Here is a 23,273-nt window from a genome sequence, read left to right as displayed (position 1 = left end):
TTGGACATCTTCAGGTCACTTTTAGAGCTTTGTATTAGGTTTGTGCTTGTAATCTGTATTTGTTTGTCAGTCTGAGGACATAATTCTCAGCCGCATATGGATTTTTATGGGGATGTATTTTGAATAGCACAGTTTCACTTAACGTGGCAATTTTCTGGAATGTAATTATCACTTCAATCAAGAACTACCTGTATAGGAAATAATGGAAGAAAAGTAACACATGTCAAGGTTTACTTTAAATAATGTCGAAAAGGATGCAGCAGTCAGGGAAGATTGAATTGGCTGGGGTTTTTGTTCAGCAACAGGTAAAACTTTGAAGACACCAAAACAAGTTTTTAAAATTTTATAAAGGGGTTCACAAGAACAGAAGTAGCCCATTCCGCTTCCTGAGCTTGCTCTACCATTCAATTGGATTAGGTTATTGTGTATCTGAACTCCATTTAGCTGCTTAGCTTCATGTTCCTCAATACCCTCAGAAAACTAAAATCAATAGATAGCAGTTTTGAAATTTTAAATTGGTTTCCCTGCGCTTCAAGAGTTTTTTGAGGAGGAAGAGTATTCCACATTTTCACGAGAGTGAAGTAATTTTTGATGTCAACTCTCTACCTCTAGTGTAAAGGTTCCTCTCTCATCTCTGTTTTATCTGGGTGAATTGGCAGTTGTCCATCACAGGTTGCTGATGGCTCCTGAACTGTACTAGAATCTGATATTCCATCACAAGCCAGCCTGAGTATGTTAGTGGTATTTTATTTCCTTATGGTCTATGTTTGCAGTCAAACTTAATTACCTTGCCCTAGGGACTAGTTGGGATATATTATGGAGAGACAACTTTATGAAAGCTAACAGCACAATCTGTACTGACATATTTACATAAGTTAGCCACTGTCTATATTTCCCAACTATTCACGCTGTCAGCTCTGTTGCAGTGGCTGTATAATTATTTAACACCCACTGACAGAGCCAGTGATTCCAGCCCTGAGTGAAACCCAATAAACGTATCCCGCTCGATAAACATTACTTTATGCTTTGAATACGGCTGTTTGCATTTCGCTATGTTGATGTGAGATGACAGGACTTCTTAATAAATATCCTGTAATTAGCATCAGTCCATCATTCTTCTAGTTCCTAGCCTCAGGCTATCTGTTTGCAACAATCTCTGTCCCAGTGGCAGCAATTGCTCATTAATGGAAGACATGAAACTTGCCCAGCTCCATTATCTGTGGGGCATCTGTCTTATTCATTCCACTTCACTCAGTCTCCGCATTCCATAGCCATTGTGTTCCACTCCTTGCTCTATGTGACCCTGACCAATCTCCTGGACTCACTGTGAGCAATACCATAGAGGATCACTACATAAGTAATTAAATCCTTAAATAAAGCACTGGAACATTGCATTTTTTTTAAAAAATCTATAAATTGCTAATATTGATAACTTTCTAGTTGCACAGTTTGTCAGCAACTTGTAAAATTGGTCATTATATTTCTGCAGACATGAACTTTGCTGTAGTGTCTGACTTTGCTAAATCCAAGATGTGCTAGTGATCATCCTCTCTGCTCCTGATTAGTGCTAATCCAAGTGTTCTATCTGTATGAAGCCGCCTTATAATTCCTTCTTCATTTTGCACAGGTGACTTCCTACGGTGGACTTCTTCGGTACACACTCTCCTACGATGCAGGTTACCGGGGTTCCTCAGTACCAGATGCTGATGTACAGATCATTGTAAGTGACTGAAATTGCCCAACCGGGAGATGTAAGTTAGTAGGAATTAAGGAAACCATTAGTGAAATGTTTGGATTCCCACTATGTCTCTTCTTGGGAATGCCAAGTTTTGGGTCTAACATTCTGTTAAGAGATCTGCATTTCAGTATTAGATGCACAAGCTTTTGAATCCATGGAATTTCACTACCTCTGTATTTTCTGACCTAGGATGGATAGAATTCCTCTTTCAAGGAGGATGCACTCATGATAAAGCCCAATTCTTTAAATGTATATGGCTAATGATTTCTGAACTATCATGAGGGAATTACCCTTGGAGCTGTCCAGAACCCTGCAACATAGTGCCCGTTAAGGTCACTTCTGGTCCTTTGAGTTGTACTTCTTCAGGATTTATCTCTCACTTCTTTTTGGGTCCCACCTTTTGTATATTGGGTAGATTTTCTTTATTTTGTTATTAAATTTTTAAATTTTTTTCCTTGTTTTTCTTTGTTTGTTGCCACATTGTGACAGCGAAGGATTTTGATAGAGAGATGCTAATAGGTGTGTTCTCACCAGCAACATTTACAGTGATTTACGGTGTGTTATGTATAAGAACAGGCATTTAACTCTGACTAAATGTGACCCATCTCAGGATATGGAGTACAGTGAAAGGATTGACTTGTGAGAGATGAGGGGTTAATATGGGAGAGATTTGTAGATAACGTTACATGGTGCAAGATCTTGAGCCATTTGTAGTCAGTACGTCCACATTTCCGTTAGGGAGGGAGTTCCAGCATTTTTGAACCAGCGACATTGAATGAACTACGATATATTTCCAAGTGAATGGTTTGTATGGAAACTTGTAGCTGGTGGTTTTCCCATGTGTCTGATCAGTCATAAAGCCTTGATAAGTTGCTGCAGTATGTCTCGTAGATTGTACATACACCTGCCACTTTGTGTTGTTGGTGGATGGAATAAATCTTGAACTTGAAAGCATGTCATAGATACATGTTTTACTTGGGTGCACCTCTTTGAAGAGTCCACACTAAAACCTCAGCAAAAGTTGTTCTTCGGCATTTTGAAGGCATTTTGTACTTCATTGGCATTCATTGCCAAATAGAGAAGTCTTTGAACCAACATTTGTGGTTTTATGATAAATATAATAGAATCGTTGCACAGTGCTTTTAACAGAATTGTAATTGGATTGTACATTCTCAATGCCATACGATTGTTTATCTGACAATGCTTATGTGATCTTTCAGGGCAATGACATTACCTTAGTGACCTACCACCATCACCCACTTCAACCAAGAGAGATACAGTCCTTTGAGATCATGTTCAAGGAGGTAAATTTTGAGAATTCTGTTTCAGCATTCTTCCACTAAACTGACATTGTAAAATCAAGTTTATTTATATAATGGAGGTGAATTGCAGCTTAGGACTTAAAAGGTAACATTTGAGCTGACATTGGGTAGGAAGGAGTGTACAGTGATAGAAAGCAAAAGGCTGAGCCAGATTAATTCTGTCTTTTTCTGATGGATTAATGCAACTATTAACCCCCCCTTAATGACTTTGCATTTTCACCTTTCCAGTTGACTCCAAATTCCATTGCTACTGCTACTGTTGGCATGTTGCTCCACAGGGCTCAAATAAAAACTGTAACAGGAGAAACTCAGCAAGTCTGGTAGCATCTCTGGAGAGAGAATAGTGCTAATATTTTGAATCTGATGACTGTCCTTCAGAACAAACTCCATAGGGCTATTGTTCGTGGGTAGAAGGATTTTGCTTGGTTTCCATTTTGTTCTCAACATTTTAATTTTGAATTTGGAACTGTGGGTGAAGGTTTGCTATTCAGCTGGAGTGTGGTGTACAGTTATATTAAAGGCACCATTCCAAACCCCCTGCACCAGCTCTATGTTTTACATGGAGTGAGTGCCCCTCAAGTTATATAACCATGCCTCTCTCTTGGTCTCTAATGGAGAAAAGTGTGTATGGTGTCCTCAAGGGCTATGGCTAATTACCATTGCCATAAATACTTGAGCCCTCTACCATGCGGTGCAAGGTTATGGAGTACTTAACACCACAAATAAGTATAATACTTGCAAAGTCAAGATTTCAGGGTTGTCTGATTTAAAAACATCTTACTGGGAAAGGGTAATTTAACAGTACCCCCTTTACGTGGAACGGGGGTAGAAATATAAAATTGTTTGGTTGGGTAATCCATTGCCTTCACACTCACCCGACCTTTTCTCCATAATTTGTTGGGTCAGACACCCATTTCGCTGCCCACTCTTATATCTACTAAACCCTTAACTATCCAATTAATTACCACATACCTCTTAAGTCCTGATCTACCAAGTGAAGGGCTTGAATCCAGTGCTATGAAATGTTTGGCACTGGAAGGCAGGTGGGAATGGGAAGGTGGATTTTCCACAAAAAATGGTGAAAAAGGTGTGAAGGAAGAAGAGGGTGCCTCCTTCAGAGAGTACTTTTTGAGTGTTGAGGCACCCCCTCATAAGATTGTAACTCCACCATAGTGTATCCCTGCCTGGCTTTGAAAATACGCACACATGCACCCACCTTTTCCAATAAGCCCCCAAAAACATAGGTTAGAGGATTTCCACTCCCACTCCATAATCTCCCAAAATGCTTGCCCGATTGTGTTATGTTAGAGTGAGAAAATGTCCATAAATAAACAGTGCATTTCAACAACTGGAAGAGTACAATTTTCAAATGATGCCTGTTTACTCATGGTGAGTCTAATAATGGAATTTTGGATTAGTACACTGAGTGTTGAATTGATAAGCTTGTTAGTTAAGGGACATACAGAAGATTCTTGTTTGGTCTATGGGATCTTTTGTATGCACTTAAATGTACAAAATGTAATCTCTCATTGGAAAGACAGCATCTATAACAGGGCAGGACACCCTCGCTGTGACACTGCCTCCATGAGGTGCTGAGATGCTGAAAATGAAGCTTGAACTTTCTAATTGCAGAGTTAGTGATGCTAACTGAGCCAATGTAATAAATGTGCCACTGAAAGACACCAACGTATTTATTTTTGTAACAAAAAAGATCCACAGACAGTGAAAAGGAATGATTCTCCACTGATTTTTATTTGATTGCAAGAAGACTAAAGTGCCTGGAAGAAAGACAAAAAGTATCTTTAAGACAAGCTACGTGAAATCTCGTTGTAACTTCTTGTATGTTTTTAAAATGGGAGATTTGCAGTTTTCCAATCAACCAATAGCGGCACATGTGTTGCATTGGCTCAGTTAGCATCACTCACTTTGCAATTAGAAAGTTCAAGCTTCATTTTCAGATCAGCTTTTAATTTTGCTTCAGTTTGGACTCTGGGTTTAGATACTGGAAATGCTGGATGTGAGTTGGATTTTAAGTTTAGTTGTCAGGCAGTGAGGGATTCTAGCTCAAGACTATTCAAGAATCAGAATTGGCAAAATGTGAATCTGGTCCCTGTATCTCTGCAGCAATTTTGGAAGCGCCCAGATGGTCAGCAAGCCACTCGGGAACATCTCTTGATGGTCCTTGCTGACTTGGATGAGGTCCTCATCCGTGCCACCTACTCGACCGACATGATCTCTGCCAGCCTGTCTGATATGAGCATGGAAATCGCAGTGCCATATTACACTGACCTGACACAGGCTCTGCAAGTGGAAGAATGTCGTTGTCCCCCAGGATACCATGGACTGTCCTGCCAGGTGACCATATCATTGTTTCACTGACTTACTATAATCTTCTCTCCAAAATGCAATGTATTTCTCGGTCAATGACAGCAATCTTCTTTTGCAGTGGATCTTAAACTAATGCACCCATGAAGTGCTTTGAAGCTTTATCAGGCAAAAGCCTAACACTGAATGACATGAGGTGTTGAAAGGTATGACCGAGAGCTTGGTCAAGGAGGAAGCTTTTCAGATGCATTATATTGGAAGAAAGTAGATTGGGGAGGTTTAGGAAGAAATTTCAGCATTCTTAGCTTCAGCAGCTTAAGGCAGAACCACGAGTGGAGCAGCTAAAATCGGGCTGGTGCAAAAGTCTGGAATTAGAACATCGTAGCTATCTCAAGAGCACCAGGGAATATTATAGGGAGAGACTGTAGCAAAGAAAGAGATTTGAACATGAGGCTCGAGTCCATACATTTTTCCCTTTTAATATTTTCCTTTCATTTTATCTTTCTAATTTTTATTTTAAAACACATGTTGAGTCGCATGTAATGGCGTAAAACCATATATCATGGACAGTAGTCCATTTTGTAACTGGAGCTGTGGTATCCACAGGAGTAGGTTATCTGGATATTCTACGTTCTAGAAATTAGATGTCTTTCACACGGATCAAAGCTGATGCTCTCATCCATGCTCACCACCAGCATGCTGGGTACTCTGCAAGCAGAGGAGCCCTCACCTCTTCATTGTTCGTCTGTGACAAATCCTTGGCAATGAATATCCATTAGTTATTCAGCCTTACGGTGTGTTGTAGTCAAATCTCACCCAGTTCTTAGGTAGGATACATGCCTATGCTCTTCCAATGGGAGTTGACTACAGGACCTTCTGTAACAAAGGCTGTATTAGTATAAGTAAATGTGGTATAATAGCCAATCCACCTGCACGTTACTGTGATATTGGTGCATAAGGCAACCTTTGAAGCCTTAAAATTCCTCCAAAATTGGGGGTAATGTTATATGCTGAGTGGAAAAGTGATCCACCATTGTCTGTGTGGGTCTACTATAAGGGACGTGTTCTGTGTTGACATGCCTTAAGTCACCTTCACAACATGGCCTACAGCAACTTCTTGATCTTGTGCCTTCACTTAGAGAATACTGGGAAATAAAGCATTCATTTGTGGAGTGAAAAATTGAGACGGACCATTAATGTGAGCATAACATGTTTGAGAGTGAGAAGGGTGAGGGGATGGACTTGTATCCTGACTATGTGCAGAAAACATGATTTTTGAGGGTGAGAAAATGGGGTAATCTTACACATTATGTTGACTTGTAAGGTGCAAACTATAGTATTTATTTTTAACATAGTTCTTTCCCGGATTAGTGAAGTAGCTTAAAAGGCAAAACAGAAATAAGTGAGAGAGGTGATAATGAGTGAAGGGGATCTTTTCATGTAGCAAGTTACGATGATCGGGGTGGCACTGTCTGGAAGATGTTGGCAGCAGATTCATTGTAACTTTCAAAGGAGAAGGGAGTAAATACGAGAATCAGAATAATTTGCAGGGGCTAAGGACAAAAATGGAGTCAGTTGTGTGTTTCCCCCAAAGGGTCAATGAGATGAATGACCATCTCCTGTGCTATAGGATTTTATGAACCAGTTAAAGATTTTGTACATCAGCCTCTAAAAGACTATTGAATTCTGAATGTTGGATCCAAGATTGTTGCTGTTGTAACAAGGTGTTTGAGGAGACCAGCAAGCCATGTGCATCCCAATGTCAGAATCTGAATTTTTGGTTTCTGCTCAGGTTGTGAAACACAAGCTCCAGTACAATCAAGAAGACAATTGAATAAATGACTTTGTACTGAATTTGCTGTCCTGTTTGTTTCTCCTAGGACTGCGCTCCTGGTTACACGAGGACTGGAGGAGGCCTGTACCTCGGAGATTGCAAATTATGTGAATGTAATGGACACTCTGGCTCCTGCCACCCAGAGACTGGCGTTTGCTCGGTATTAGTTTCACTATTCATTTCAATGTATTAGTAAATTAGCACAAAGTGAGCTGTAGCAAAACCTCTCTGCCCACTGTTGGCTGAGAATGTCAACAAGTGTGTCTTTATTCAACAAAAGGGCAACTTCCTGGTGCTGTGAAGAAGCGCATGGAACATAAAAGGTGGATGTTCTCATGGTGAAAGTTTGGATGCCTGCACCACATTCGCTCCAAAGTATTCATTTTTCAGAGCGTTCTCTCTATCACAGAATCTTGACGCACCTCTGCAGTTCTTATTTCCGTAAATTGCTATGCCTGCGAAACCAAGATGGTTCTGAGTATGATCCCCAGTGTGTGCTGATCAGTACTGGTGAGGCAGCCCTGTTAGAAAGGGGAATGATTCCATTACTGAAATACACTTCCCTTTTAACTGGATTATTGAAGAGCATCTGATGGCAATATTATAATTATAATAATAATGTTTAAAATTATGGGAGCGTTTGTTACATTAAACAAGGAACAGCTGTTTCCATTGGAAGGAGGGTCAGTAAACAAAGGCGCACATTTCAGGTAATTAAGATCAGAAAGGAAATTTCCTTTTGTTTTTAAAGGTAGTGAGTTGTTATCATCTTTAAATTGCTGGAAGTAGGTTCAGTAATAGTTTTCAAAGAGGATTTGTATAAGTCATTTGAAAAGAAAATATTTCCAGGGCTATAGGGAAAGAGCAGAGAGGATGACAATCTCTCATGTAGTAGCTCTCATGGACTACTGGCAGGCACACATGGAGTCAGATATGTGCTGTATGGTTTAATAAACTAAAAGTCAAACAATCCCATGTAAAAACAAAGAGGGTAAAGGAAGATGCTGAAGGATAGGTGATTTATGATATTAGAAACAAATCAATAGTTATCATCTATGTTTATGCACCTCACGCTCAGTGAAGTGAAGCCCAGCAGGGTTGAGGTGATTCTAATGCTCCACTTGATTCTGCAGTGTCCTGCGATTCTGTTGTAAAACACAGCTTTTTCAGCCTATCGGAGCTCTCTGCCTCCTTTGCATGAACGAAACAGCTGTAAAGATTAAATACAGCACTTTTCCCTGGGGAAGCAGGATTATATTCACGGCTGCAGGAAGCAAATATATTGGCTGCAGTCTCGGGTGTTAGTGGAGAAGCAGAACCAGATCAAAATGACTCTGTTTCAGTTGGAAAACTGCATTGAAGCTCGAAAGTAGAGACAATGCAAATGAAATATGATCTTGACTATCTTCAGGCAACTCTACATTCTGAATGTTTTGTAAACTTATATGTTAAAAAGATGAAATTGTTTGATCATTTCCAACTCATTTCTTTTTTACCCTTTTTAATATCGACATGTGTGAGCAGCTGTATCTTTTGTGAAGAAAGCTGTTTTATATATTCTTTGAATTTGTTTACTCTGGAAGGCAGAATCAAAACACATTACTTTGACAGAGAGGCCCACCCAATAATGGACAGTGTGTGTATAGCCCAGCAACGAGGGCTGCCATTGACTTCACAGGACAGTGTGAGGCAGTGTATTCCTGCTGTGGAGAAACTCCTAGACGTACAGCTCTAGATTTGACTGACCGAGTGCAGGATATGAGAAAGCTTCCTTGAGGTTAGGAATACTGCAATGAGCAACTCACTTTCTGATTCCCCAGAGTCTGTCCACCATTTACAAGGCACAGTCAGGAGTGTGATGGAATACTCTCCCCTCGCCTGGATGAGTGCAGCCCCAACAACACTCAAGAAGCTTGACACCATCCAGGACTATGCAGCCTGCTTGATTGGCACCACATCCACAAACATCCCTCCCTCCACCACCAGCACTCCGTCGTAGCAGTGTGTATTATCTACAAGATTCGCTGCAGAAATTCACCAACAATCCTAAGATAGCACCTTCCAAATCCATGACCAGTTCCATCTAGAAGAACTAGGACAGCAGGTACATGGGAATGCAAGTTCCCCTCCAAGCCATTCACCATCCTGAATTGAAAATATGTTGCCATTCCTTCACTGTCGCTAGGTCAGAATCCTGGAATTCCTTTCCAAACAGCATTGTGGATCAATCTGTCTTGGGTACTAATACAGAATGAATATATACTATGTATGAATTTATTTTCCTTTTAACTTCAAGCAGTTAATAATGAACTATCCCTTGTTCTAAGTTTCTTCTACCCATGAGATTGGGCATCGTACATGAGGCCAGTATTTACCATCTGTTCCTAATTGAGAAGGTGGTGGTGAGCTGCCTTAGAACATCAGAAATAGGAATAGGAGAAGGCCATTCAGCCTTTCACACCTGTTCAATTGTTCTCTAAGATCTCACAGATTATCAGTTCCAGTACAGGTCGTTCTGCTATTCCGTGCATTTCATCAACAGACATTCGCTGTAACCTGATTAACAAGTTGAGGATGCTGATTCTGAAGTGCAAACTTTTAAAACATGTGTTGACTGTAACATGATTACTTCACCAACTCTTCGAGCACTGTTTCTAAAGTGCGACCTCTCTAAAATGCAGGGTTGCACAAGAACACAACCATTGCGTTATACAAGAACTGACAGTATCATTTTCCTGCATTATCCCTGGATTCCTTGATATTTTAATATGTCCAAATTTATAATTTCTCCCTTGCACATACTCAATGACTGAGTCTTCCACACCTGTGGAGCAGAGAATTCCAAAACATCACTACCCTCTGAGTGAAGAAATTCCTTCTCACCTCAATACTAACTGAGTTGTTCCCCATCCCTCAAAAGAAAAGCCAGGTATAATATTGAGTTCTATAAGAACTCTGCATGCTGGAATGAGATCTCCTTTCCCTCTTCTAAACTTGAGCTAACTTGACCCAGGCTCCCTATAGGAAAATCCTGTCAACCAAAAGATTAGTGACCTTCATTACCTCCCCTGTGTATCTTTCTGCTGTGAGCCTTGGTAATAACACTGGGCAGGTTTCATACCCTGGTAGCCTTATTATTGCCTCAGAATCATTTTACAACTGATGATGGGAAGACGTGAAGATGTTGACCCGCTGAGTGAAGTGCAGTACCTACGTAGTAGATCGTTATGTGGAAATGAATTAAGCATTGATTTTCTTTCATGTGGATCTTGATATTAATACACTGACTAATTCTCATCACAAATCCTAGTGTATAAAGTCTTGAACTGAAGCACAATTTTGTTTCTAAAATATATAAAATCTCTTAAACAGAACTGTTTACATAACACGGCTGGGGAGTTCTGTGATCAGTGTGCTCCTGGTTATTATGGAGATGCCACTGCGGGTACAGCAGCAGACTGCCAACCTTGTGCCTGCCCATTGACAATTCAAGAGAACCAGTAAGTTGCCAATTTCACAAGACTGTTGATATATTGTGCTGCTATCAGAGATTTGTAGCTCCATGTTTATTTGTGATATATAATAATGTTCATGGGGCTTTTTGTATGATTTTGAGGTTTAAGTTGTAGCTGTTTTAATTGTATCTCAGTGATTGCCACGGGGCCATGAATTTCTCTGTCATTGTGATGAGACTTGTTGAGTTTGGAAGAGAGCTGCAGTATGAAATATTGGTTCTTGTTTTCCTGCAGATGTTCTGCACCTGCTGACTGTTGACAGATTTATAGCAATGTGAATACTTCAGTTGTACGTTTTTGCAGGTCTCCAGGGAACACCGTTGGAGGGATGAACATGGGGCTACCCGGGGGTTGTTCGGGGAGGTACTGAGGGCCAAGGCCACCAAGTGGGTGATGCCCAAGGGTCTCTGGGCCTAGCAGGCAGTGTCTAATCACCCTTTTAGCTGTTGATCATTATTGCCGACAGTAACACTGTTGAACACAGATAGCTCTACCCATATGGGTTATTAGTTATAAGTTGTGTAGATCATAGACATTATAACTTGAAACCTTTCGTGTTGTGTACCACTTTCTGTCTTCTGCTAGGTTTTCTCCTACCTGTGAAAGTAACGAAGTTGGTGGGTACAGGTGTACAGCATGTCTCCCTGGCTACACAGGCCAGTACTGTGAGCGGTAAGTGGATTGGATCATTACTCGGGGTTCCTCAAGTGGTAATTGAAGTAGAAATTAACAGAAAACCTCTACACAATCATCTGTCAACCTTCTGAATCACAAGAACTTATATCCTTCATTGTTGTCCCCAAGATGTGCCACCTGCCTGAATGAAGACACACACCCTGTTCTTGTCCCAAGTCTCTGACCACTTTCTATAATCCAGGATATCATCATCTCATCCACATTTCCCCATTGCCCTGGACTTGGGGTGTGGAGAGATAGGGAATTCATGGAGGAGAAACTGAGGTGCAAGCCCAGAAATGGTGTGCTGATGAGCTAGGCTGTGCTATTGGTCTCTCTGCTTCATTCCTGATGAAGGGCTTGTGCCCGAAACGTCGAATTTCCTGTTCCTTGGATGCTGCCTGACCTGCTGCGCTTTAACCAGCAACACATTTTCAGCTCTGATCTCCAGCATCTGCAGACCTCACTTTTTACTCTCTCTGCTTCAGTTGGTTTTCACGTGCCCACAGGGTGTCCAGGCTCTGGGCACGTCACCAAACCAGCCATCCTCCAGTCGAAGGATTTCAAAGATGTCAGCAACAAGCTGGAATGGAACCATAGGGTTATGTTTTGCTTTCGCATGTGGATTGCTGAGACTCCATCTGATGTCCTGGTTCCAGTCCTGCTCTCCAGGACCAAGGCTTTCCCAGAGACAGGCCTGTATGGAGTATTTCTCCCAACTGTTGATGGATTCAGACAGGGAGTTTTGAGCATTCCACAAGCCTGGGAGATGCTGCTCCCTATGGATTTTGCTGATCCTGTCAGGTGCATGAGCACAGGGGAGAAGAGCTGAATTTTTGGACTATCCATTTTCTGATAAAGGCCATTGATTCCATAATGGTTTCTTCTGTTTTCTGGTGCTGCAGGACTGTTTGATTGCAATCATTATCTGAAAATAAAGAATGCGCAGGGTTGTTAAGAGGAGGCATGTGTATATTAGATGAATAGTTCCTTCAGAGAGCCAAGAACAGATTGGATGGGCTGAATAGCCTCCATGTATCTCAGTACATGTGACAATGATAAATCTAATCCAACGATTTTGATGGATTAGAACTGGGCTTACAGAGAGCAACTTGGTGCCTTAAGGGGCTGTGTAGACGAGGTTACCGTTGTGGTTATCACCCTAGAAACTGAGTTAAGAAGTGCACTAATACTTGTGAATGTGTAACTCTGAAGTTAACTGTGCATTAGTTTGGTGTAATGCATCCTATTGAATGACGCATCATTTACTGAACAGTAGCATTGACACTGTACTTATTACTTTCTGTCTGACGATAATCTTATTGACTTTGTTTTCAGCTGTTCCCCGGGGTATTCTGGCAGCCCAAGAATTCCAGGACAGAGGTGTTATCCAGTCGGTATGTTGGCAGTAAGCCCTGGGAGATGATGGGGTTTGGATATATATTTTAGTGCTATCTACATGGAACTTTTGTGCATAATGAATATGCAGGGAATCTCTAGACTGACCATTTGTGTTCAGAATCTTTTTGGTAAAGCAAGTCCCGGATGTAGATTTGTGGTTATCAAAAGCAGTCTCCAATTCAGGGTGTGTCTCCGGAACCAATTGGAAGTCTGCACATTCAAATTAACTGTTTACACCTGGCTCTCCCTGGACCAACTTCCTCTCAGATTTCTCTCTGCTGCTTCGGAAAATCAGTATGAAGAAAACATCTGGTTCCTTCAGTTGTTCTGAACAATACAACCACAAAGTCTATTCTTGATTGCGGGTCCCTTGGAAATATGAAGCCCACTTCTCATTTTTAGCCCCACTGCAGGTCCTTGCTTCTGACTTTCCCATTCTCTCTCTCTCTCTCTCTCACTCAGCATCCCGAAGCTGGAGGTTATTAGCATTTCTAAGCAGTAAATGCAATGATATTCACATAGTATCTCATTATTCTACAGTCCATCATGTTCAACAGTTTGATGGCGTGTGCATTTTTTAACATTCACATCACACAATTACAGTTCCCTTTGGTTTTCTTTTAATACTTTAGTATATTTGAGCTCCATCCCTATGTGGAACTGCATTATGCACCATCCTTACTCCCTTCCTTCATGGATTAATGTTTTGACCATTTACCATCCTGTTCATACATTCAACTCGCCACATTTCTGGGTGGTACAGGTCCTGGGTTTAGGAGGGTACTGTTGAAGAAACCTTGCTGAGTTATTGCTATCTGCTAAGTGATACATACTACTGCCCCTGTGCATTGGTGATGGATAGTGTGAATGTTGAAGATGGTGGATGGAGAGCCAAACACATGGGATTCTTTGTCCAGGGTGGTGCTTAGCTTGTTAAATGTTCTTACTGATGGAATTAATCTAGGAGTTTCCATTAACTAACAATGGATCACACATTGAGATCCAGCAATTTGAATTCTCCTGCTGTCCCAGGGGATTTAGCAGCAGTGTGTGGGTGTGAAGCTGGAACATGATCTGGTAAGAAACCTTTAGGTATTTTGCTACACTTTGCTCTGCTACAGATTGGGCATCTCCTGTCTTTCACACTTGGATCTTGGGGCGGCATGGTGCCTCAATTTTTAACACTGCTACCTCACAGTGCCAAGGACCTGGGTTCGATTCCCAACTTGGGCGACTGTCTATATGGAGTTTGCACATTCCTCAGTCTCTGTGTAGGTTTCCTCTGGGTGTTCCGGTTTCCTCCCACAATCCAAAGATGTGCAGGTCAGGTGAATTGGCCAAGCTTAATTGCCCACGGTGTTACATGCATTAGTCAGGGGTAAATGTAGGGTAAGGGAATGGATCTGGGTGGGTTACATTTTGGAGGGTTGGTGTGGACTTGTCGGGCCAAAGCACCTGTTTCCATACTGTAGGGAATCTAATCTAATTGTGGGTGATCTAATTATTAATCATAGTGCGTAACTAAATATTACATTAAGCACAATATTTTTAAAAAGCAGTGCGTTATAGGAGAGTGACTGAATACAATCAAAAAAATCTCAGAGCTTAAGTGGTGGAATTTCCTTGGACTAACTGCCAAACTATGGGTTCAGTAAAGGCGACAGAAGTGTATTTAAAAAAAATCAAATGTTTTACATCAGTTGGATTTGACACTGGTTTTGTTTTAGTTGGATAAAGCATGTATCTTGTGAGATTAAGTTCAATATTATGGATATGACTAAACTTACCGTCGTGTTTAGATCGCAATCCTTTCCTGGTTACTGTTATCCCTCGGAGAACAACAGTGGAACAAGGCAGCAATGTGATTCTCAAGTGCCAGGTTATTGGTCAGGCTCCATTTTACTACTACTGGAGCAGAGCTGACGGTCGTCCTCTATCCAGCCGCGTTCAACAGAGGGAACAAGGTACCAATGCATCAAGAATCTTTCCTGTGACTTGCCCAATGTTTAAAACTGGGGTTTGCAGTCTTTACTTGCATTGAACGTACATGTCCTGTTGTCAGTTCTTCCTGTTGAATTACTAAGCAGTGCATGTGTGGGGGTTTTTATACTTTGTGGGAGATCAATAATTAGTTAACATTTCATTCTGTATCTAAGAGCACTCAAAATTCAGTCATTTGCAGGTTGTATCCTGATTCAAAAAACAAAAGAACAAAAAACAATGCAGCAAAGAACAATTGCGATCGGCCCTCAAAACCTGCACCGACACATTTTGCCCTACCACACTAAAATTGTTGTCGCTTGCAGGATCTGTATCCCTCTACTCCCTTCCTATTCATGTATTCGTCCAGGTGCTACTTGAATGCTGCTATTGTGTCTGCCTCCACCACCACCTCTGGCAGCACGTTACAGGCACTCACCACCCTTTTTGTGAAGAACTTGCCTTGCACATCTCTATTAAACACATCTCTTTTAGAAATGTGACACTCACTTCCCTAAGATTATCGTCCACCAATTTCTTCTCTTGGGTGAATGCCATCACATTTAGGATCTCCGTTCCCTCTTCTGGCTCCACACATAGATTCCCTTTGTCCTTGAGTGGGCCAACCCTTTCCCTGGCTACCCTCTTGCTCTTTATATATGTACAAAAGCCTTTGGGATTCCCCTTAAAATTGTTCGCTAACACCTTTTCATGTCCCCATTTAAGCCCTTCTTATTCCTTGTTTAAGTTGTTTCCTACTTTCCTGAAATACTTCAAGGGCTTCGCCAGTTCCCATCCTCCTAGACCTTACATATGCTTCCTTTTCCTTTTTGACCAAGATCATAACGTGCCTGGTTATCCACAGTTCATGTACTTTGCCATACCTATCTTTCATTCTCGCTCCTGAACTCTTAACACTGGGCGGCACGGTGGCTGCAGCCTCACAGCACCAGGGTCCCAGGTTCAATTCTAGCCTCAGGTGACTGACTGACTGTGTGGAATTTGCACATTCTCCCCATGTCTGCGTGGGTTTCCTTCGGGTGTTCCGGTTTCCTCCCATAGTCCAAAGACATGCAGATCGGGTGAATTGGCCATGCTAAATTGTTCATAGTGTTAGGTGCATAGGTCAGATGGAAATAGGTCTGGATGGGTTACTCTTTGGAGGGTCGGTGTGGACTGGTTGGACCAAAGGACCTGTTTCCACACTGTAGGGAATCTAATCTAATCTAAACTGCCATTTGAAATACTCTCATATATATGATGTGGATTTACCCTCAAATAGCTGTATCCAATCAAAGTTCTCCATTTCCTGCCTAATAGTGTTGTCGTTCTCCTTCCCTCAATTTAACACTTTCAGCTGAGGACTGCTGTTATTCCTATCCATGAGTATCTTGAAACTCAGGTATTATGGACACTACTCCCTAAATGCACCCTCACTAAAACTTCAGTCACCTGACTGGGCTCATTTCCCAAAACCAGGTCCAGTATAAACCCTTCCCTAGTTGGACTGTTTACGTATTGTGTCAAGAAACCCTCCTGAATGGTCCTTCCAAATCCTGCCCTATCCAAATCCCTAGCACCAAGTGAGTCCCAGTCAACACTGGGGAAATTAAAATCCCCCACCATCACAACCCTGCTGTTTTTACGTCTTTTCAAAATCTGTCTACGTGTTCTTTCCTCCGTCCCCCTCTGGCTGTTGGGTGGCCTGTAGAGTATCCCCCGCATTGTGATTTCACCTTTGCTATTCCTGAGTTCTGCTCATTATTGCCTCACTGCCCAAGTCTTCTGATGTATCCTACCTTAGTAATGCAACTTCCCCATCCCTTTTTATCACACCAGAAACCTGTAAATCCTTGGGATGTTCAGCTGCCAGTCCTGTCCCTCTTTCAGCCACTTCTCCATAATTGCAATAATGTCATAGTTCCAAGTCGTCACCGAAGCCCTAAATTCATCTAGCTTGCCTATTTCTACCTCTTACATTGAAACACATTCATTTCAGACCACCTCCACTGCTCTTTTCAGCCTTTTCTTGTTATTCACTTGAATAAGGTGGGTTTTTACAATAACATACTGTGCATGTTCATGATGAGCTGGCCTACATACTGTGGGAAATTCTGAAATCCTGGATCTCTGACATGCAGTTAAGGCATCCTTCATCTCTAAATCCATCAATTCCAGATGACTTGGGTTCACACTCCATTGTGAGGGTTGTAGGATGTTCCTGTATTATCATGTGTTGCATTGTGGTTCTGAAAGACTTAATGCTGGAAACTATGTTGATCTTCCCCAGCCTGATGATGCGAAAAGTTAGAAAGTTACAGATGTGGAATCTAGCTTCAGATCCCAATGGAGGCAGACATGTCATTTCTGGTTCCTGACAGTGTTAGTTATAATGTCAAGCTGGTCAATATAGTATGTACCTATTGTATCAATCTTGTTAAGGCTCAGTTTTACCCTCTGCCATTTTAAACCAATCAGGACTTTAGACCCAGTATAGAAGGAACAATTAATGGCAGCCCAAAGCCAGAGATAATTTTTGAAGCTTGTATAGAAGACAGTTAGTTTGGTGATCACTTTTTAGTTCAGGATAAATATCTGAATTATTAGAGAGTGACATCTCTATTTCATAACTAAAGAGTGATTTACTTAAGCCTTAGTTGTCACAAAGGATGTTTTTTTTTCCCCATTGGTATTTGATATTAGCTATTGTGATTATAGGTATAGGTATTGCTGTTAATATTGCAATAATTTTGCTTAAGCATTGGATTCCACTTACAAACAGTGTATTCATTTTGGTCAGAATTGTTTCACTTGTGTTTATTAAAGATTCTATGCTCTAAGGGATTTGCTAGTCCACTTCTTTCGATCACATTTATATAACACTTGATTGAACAATCCAGGATTAAGAGGTGATAACTGGAGTTCATATTTAACTTCTTAAAAGGACAAACTTGAAAAGAAGTACACAGAATTCATGTGGAGCATGTAAGGTTTTTAGCTTTAATGATGCAACTTGTGATCATTTTTGTGTTGCCAGGGCAGATACAGTTCTAAGTACTAGCAAACTTGCAGTGCTGATTTTTACTGAAGCTATTTATCGTTGTTGTAAAGAATAAACATAACATGAAATTTGATTATGTTACCAGCTGCATCCATTGACTGTTAGTAGTGTGCAGCTGAATGAATTTTTAAGAACAAACCATTTACATTTCCCTAAAAGGCATGATTAATACTTACTCTGACTTCTTCTCTCCCAGGTGAAGAGCTGGTGATTCGAGAAATTAAATCATCTGATGCTGGAATTTACGTGTGTACTTGTCGGAATATGCAAAGCACCAATTCAAGTCAGTCTGAAATCATAGTTACTGGTGAGTCCAGAAACAACTGCAAATCTACATCAAAATCCAGTGAAGTTATACTCTGAAGTTGGTGTAGCGAAGAAATAATTCAATATCTATGTCTCTCATTTTCATAGTCCCCAGGTGACTAAAACTCTTGTTGGAGTCCAGCACCTCTGTTTCATCTCCAACATTTGATAGTTTTCCCTACTTTCTTGCACCCTAATTACTTTGAAGAAGACAGTCATCTGTGCTTGAAGTAAATGTGCTGTTTCATGAGAAATATGTGTATTAGCACCTAGAGTGCAGGATAGGGTGGAATGGTGAACAAATTCATCCCTATCGTTCTCAAAGTGTTCCTGAAAATTCACTCTCGAGAGGGACTCATCAGAGGAAGAGACAGTATTTGTGAGGAGCTGCTGCTCCACCTAGAATTTAGAAATGCTGAAACATAGACAACGGGAGCAGATGCAGGCTATTCAGCTTATCGAATCTGCTTAGTCATTCAAGATGATTGTGGCTGATCCTCTATCGGAAAAGCATATTCCCATTGTCTCCTCTTACACCTCAATGCAGTTAGTGCCTCAAAATTAATCTATTCATTTCTAAAATAGATTTCCCCAAAGCCTTCTCTGAGAAACACCATCTCCTCTGTGAGAAAAGTTCTCCTCATCTCAGTTCAAAATAGACCTCTGTCCTGAAATTGTGACCTCTCACTTTAGACCCTTCCCTCAACCAAGGGGAGCAATATCTCTGCCCAGCCCTGTCAGAGTTTTATACATTTCCATGAGTTCCCCTTTCATTATTTTAAAGTGAATACAGGCCCAGTCTATCGAATCTCTCCTCAAATTACAATTCTGTATTCAGTCCGGTGAACCTTGGTATTTATTTCAGAGGTAGTTCACTTGTTCACTCAGTCCTTTCATCTTAGTGGTTTCAAAACAGCATTTCAATAAAATCAGGGGAGAACCTGTGATGTGCACTCCGAGACAGGCATATTAAAGCTATTTTTCAAAGAGAATAGTTCACTGCTCCTAACCAGAAGTGACTTGGTTTAAAGCATTTATTAATTCCATTTTTGTTTGAATACAAAAGGCTTCTTATGGTGGTTTACTTAAATTTATTAATTTGGTAAATGGATGAATTACATTTTCTTGTGCATGAAATTAATTTGAATTAATAAATATCAGAGAATGCGCAATGTGGGATGATTTGAACTCTGCTAGACTTATTTCCAAATGACAGCATCATTCTTCATTACGAGGTTTGCTTCGTACTCACATAAACTGGAACAGAGTAATGTTTTCTGATGTGGTTTGATTCCATTGTAATTCCTTTTCCCTTTGCATGAAAGACTTTTCTTTGTTTGAAAATTATTTACAACTTCAGATCCGCCAAATGCAAACGATTATGTTTTTGCTGATTGTTTTCAAATGGGACCTTTATATTGTGTTGATGTTGCTGCTCTGGCTGAAGATATACAGATGTATCTTTCATGTACTTCTCCTTGTTTTATCCTCAGTCCCCTCTTTCAAAGCCATAACCGTGACTGTGGAAGAACCGAGACGACAGACAGTGAGATCTGGTGTCACTGTTAATTTTATCTGCACAGCAAAGAGTCAGGTAATAATCCCACAGCTGGTCCATAGTCAGTGTGATAACCTGGTGCTCAAACAAAGCTGCAATGGGTAATGGCGTAGAGTTTCTATCTGATTCATTTCTTGTGTTGACACAATTCGTCCAGTTATTACATAAATGGCACAAAAGATGAAAGAATTTCTGTCAGCACTACTAGAGATTTTGTGGTCTTTTGCCTTAGTTTAAACAATGCTATGCTAAAAACAGCCCTCCCTCTCAAAACAGACCATGAATTAATCGTGAACAGGATGATCCAATAATTGCACTTGCTTTCAGGACTTCACGGTGACTGCAGAAATTAAACTGGGCTTTGAACACTAAACAGCAAGTTCTGAATGCATTTTCTTAATTTACTGAGGGACTGACCACTGTACCTCAATATAGCAGGAAAATAGTTTTGAATACATTTTAAGTAATTTTTGGTTATTTAAAATCTGGTTAGCCTCAAGTGGTGAATTGGCAGAGTTTTAAAAGCCTTATTCCTCTGAATTGAAGCCCATTTGCAGTTGTTGAATCCAACTGCATTGAGTTGTCACTCTTTAAAATTAATCACGGATTTATGGAGATGTGCAGCATGGAAATAAACCCTTTGATCCAACTCTTCCATGCTGATCAGATATCCTAAATTAGTCCAGTCCAATTTGCCAGCACACTTCCCCACCGTCACACACCCTCCCCCACATACATCTCCACAAACCTCTCAATCCTTCCTATTCATATATCCACCTAGATGCATTTTAAATGCTGTAATTGTATCGGTCTCCACCACTTCCTCTGGCAGCTCATTCCATACACACCCCACCTTCTACATGAAAAAAGTTGCCCCTTGGGTCCCTTTTAAATTTTCCCGTCTCATCTTAAACATATGCCCTCTAATTTTGGACTCATCTCGGAAAAAAAGAACTTGGCTGTTGACTCTATACATACTCCTCATGACTTTCTAAGGTCACTCCTCAGCCTCTGAAACTCAATAGAAAATAACCCCAGTCAATTCAGCCTCTCCCTATAGCTCAAACCTTCCACCCCTGGTAATATCCTTGTAAGTCTTTTCTGAACGCTTTCAAGTTCCACAACATCCATCCTGTAGTAGGGAGGCCAAAATTGCATGCAGTATTCCAAAAGTAGCCTAAGCAGTGTCCTGTACAGTCGCAACATGACCTCCCAACTCCTGTACTCAATGCATTGACCAATGCAGGCAAGCATACCAAATGCCTTCTTCACTAGGCTGTCTACCTGGGACTCCACTTGCAAGGAACTATGAACCTACACTCCAAGGTCTCTTTGTTCAGCAGCAAAGTGTGTAAGTCCTGCCATAATTGCCTTTCCAAAATGAATCACTTCACGTTGACGTAAATTAAACTCCATCCGCCACTTCTTGGCCCATTTGGCCTATCTGGTCAAGGTCCTGTTGTATTCTGAGGTAACTTTATTCACTGTTCACTACACCTCCAATTTTGGTGACGTGCAAACTTACTAACCATACCTCCTATCTTGATATCCAAGCCATTTATGTAAGTGTCAAAAAGCAATGGACCCAGCACAGATCCTTGTGGCACACCACTGCTCACAGGTCTCCAGTCTGAAAAACAACTGCTCCACTGCCACTCTCTGTCTTTGACCTTCAAGCCAGTTCTGCATTAGAATTGCTGGTTTTCCCTATGTTCCATGTAATCTAACCTTGCTGACTGATCTCCCGTGAGGAACCTTGTTGAATGCCTTATTGAAGTCCATTTAGATCACGACGCCCTCATCAATCCTCTTCACTACTTCTTCAAAACACTCAATTAAGTCAGTGAGACTCGATTTCCCACACACAAAGCCATGTTGACTATCCCTAACATTCCTGATGAATGGCTTATGCCCGAAACGTCGAATTTCCTATTCCTTGGATGCTGCCTAACCTGCTGTGCTTTAACCAGCAACACCTTTTCAACTATTCCTAATCAGTTCTTGCCTTTCCAAAGACATGTAAATCCTGCACCTCAGAATCCCCTCCAACAACTTGCCCACCAATGATGTCAGGCTCACTAGTCAATAGTTCCCTGGCTTTTATTTACCACCTTTTTAAAAAAGTGGTACCATTTTAGCCAACCTCCAGTCTTCTGGTACCTCACCTGTGGCGATTGATGATACATTGTGTGGAGGTACTGGTGTTGGACTGGGGTGGACAAGGTTATAGTCCAACGAATCTATATGAAATCACAAGCTCTCAGAGCACAGCCCTTCATCAGGTGTGGTGAGAGAAATGAGCACACAGGTTTAGAGTTTATAGACAGAGAGCTCAAGGGCAGAGAGCTCAAAAGATCATCCAGCTGGCGTGAGTGAAGAATGAAGTCTCTGCAAGTGACCATGAGTGTTAGACATTGTGAACAAAGGGATGACCTATAATCTGATTAAGTGAGTCAGAGATAATTACAAATAATTAAAAATAAGGTGGTGCTGGAGACAAACTAAATCATTGGAATAACATGATAAAGCCAAAGCTATCTCCTAAACCTTCTGCCCTCCTGACTTCCATGTTAAGCATACTCTTGCTGCCTTTATACTCTTCGAGGGATTCACTTGATCCCTGCTGACCATACCTGACATATGCTTCCTTTTTATTCTTGACCAAAACCTCAATTTCTCCAGTCATCCAGCATTTCCTACACCTACTAGCCTTGTCCTTCACCCCAACCAGAACATACTATCTCTGGACTCTCGTTATCTCATTTTTGAAGGCTTCCCATTTTCCAGCCATCCCTTTACCTGTGAATATCTGCCCTCAGTCAACTTTTGCAAGTTCTTGCCTATTAACTGTCAAAATTTGCCTTCCTTCAATTTAGAACTTCAACTTGTAGGTCCAATCTATCCTTTTCCAACAATGGCGGGACGGTGGCACAGTGGTTAGCACTGCTGCCTCACAGCGCCTGAGACCTGGATTCAATTCCCGACTCAGGTGACTGACTGTGTGGAGTTTGCACATTCTCCCCGTGTCTGCGTGGGTTTCCTCCGGGTGCTCCGGTTTCCTCCCACAGTCCAAAGATGTGCGGGTCAGGTGAATTGGCTATGCTAAATTGCCCGTAGTGTTAGGTAAGGGGTAAATGTAGGAGTATGGGTGGGTTGCGCTTCGGCGGGTCAGTGTGGACTTGTTGGGCCGAAGGACCTGTTTCCACACTGTAAGCAATCTAATCTAATCTAATCTAAACTATTTTCATCGAATAATGGTCACTGGCCCCAATGTGCTACCCCACTAACACCCAGTCATCCAACTTGCCTTAAACTCCTAACATGATAGCAGTTCCAGTCTACAGGAGAGAAAATTTGTTTCTACACTAATTGTGCTGATTCATGGCTGATTTTGTGCTTTGAGATGAGCATGTGTTTGAGTGGAAATGTGAATATGGAAGGGGATGAAGAAAAGGATTTTTAAACAAGTGCAGTTTGTGCCAAACTCGCTGCTGATCACCAATAAAACAGGAATTCCAGCTATTAAAGGGAATGTGACATATTTAAGCAACTCTTTTG

General features: G+C 41.2%; 1 protein-coding gene across 4 annotated transcripts in view; it reads left to right on the top strand.

Annotated features, from left to right (window-relative positions):
* hspg2 (heparan sulfate proteoglycan 2) overlaps positions 1-23,273 on the top strand; it is a 530,364-nt gene that overhangs the window by 319,354 nt on the left and 187,737 nt on the right. For all 4 annotated transcript variants that reach the window (XM_060851818.1, XM_060851817.1, XM_060851815.1 and 1 more), the window contains 10 exons: positions 1,628-1,720; positions 2,959-3,042; positions 5,185-5,415; positions 7,266-7,379; positions 10,592-10,719; positions 11,320-11,406; positions 12,748-12,806; positions 14,610-14,774; positions 18,048-18,158; positions 19,651-19,751. In XM_060851818.1, coding sequence (XP_060707801.1) covers positions 1,628-1,720; positions 2,959-3,042; positions 5,185-5,415; positions 7,266-7,379; positions 10,592-10,719; positions 11,320-11,406; positions 12,748-12,806; positions 14,610-14,774; positions 18,048-18,158; positions 19,651-19,751 — 1,173 coding nt within the window. The remainder of the gene's footprint in view (positions 1-1,627; positions 1,721-2,958; positions 3,043-5,184; positions 5,416-7,265; positions 7,380-10,591; positions 10,720-11,319; positions 11,407-12,747; positions 12,807-14,609; positions 14,775-18,047; positions 18,159-19,650; positions 19,752-23,273) is intronic.

This window comes from Hemiscyllium ocellatum, chromosome 37 (genome assembly GCF_020745735.1).
Source record: "Hemiscyllium ocellatum isolate sHemOce1 chromosome 37, sHemOce1.pat.X.cur, whole genome shotgun sequence".
Lineage (NCBI taxonomy): Eukaryota > Metazoa > Chordata > Chondrichthyes > Orectolobiformes > Hemiscylliidae > Hemiscyllium > Hemiscyllium ocellatum.
Note: the sequence above shows the minus strand (reverse complement) of the source record. Positions and strands in the feature narration are given on the sequence as shown.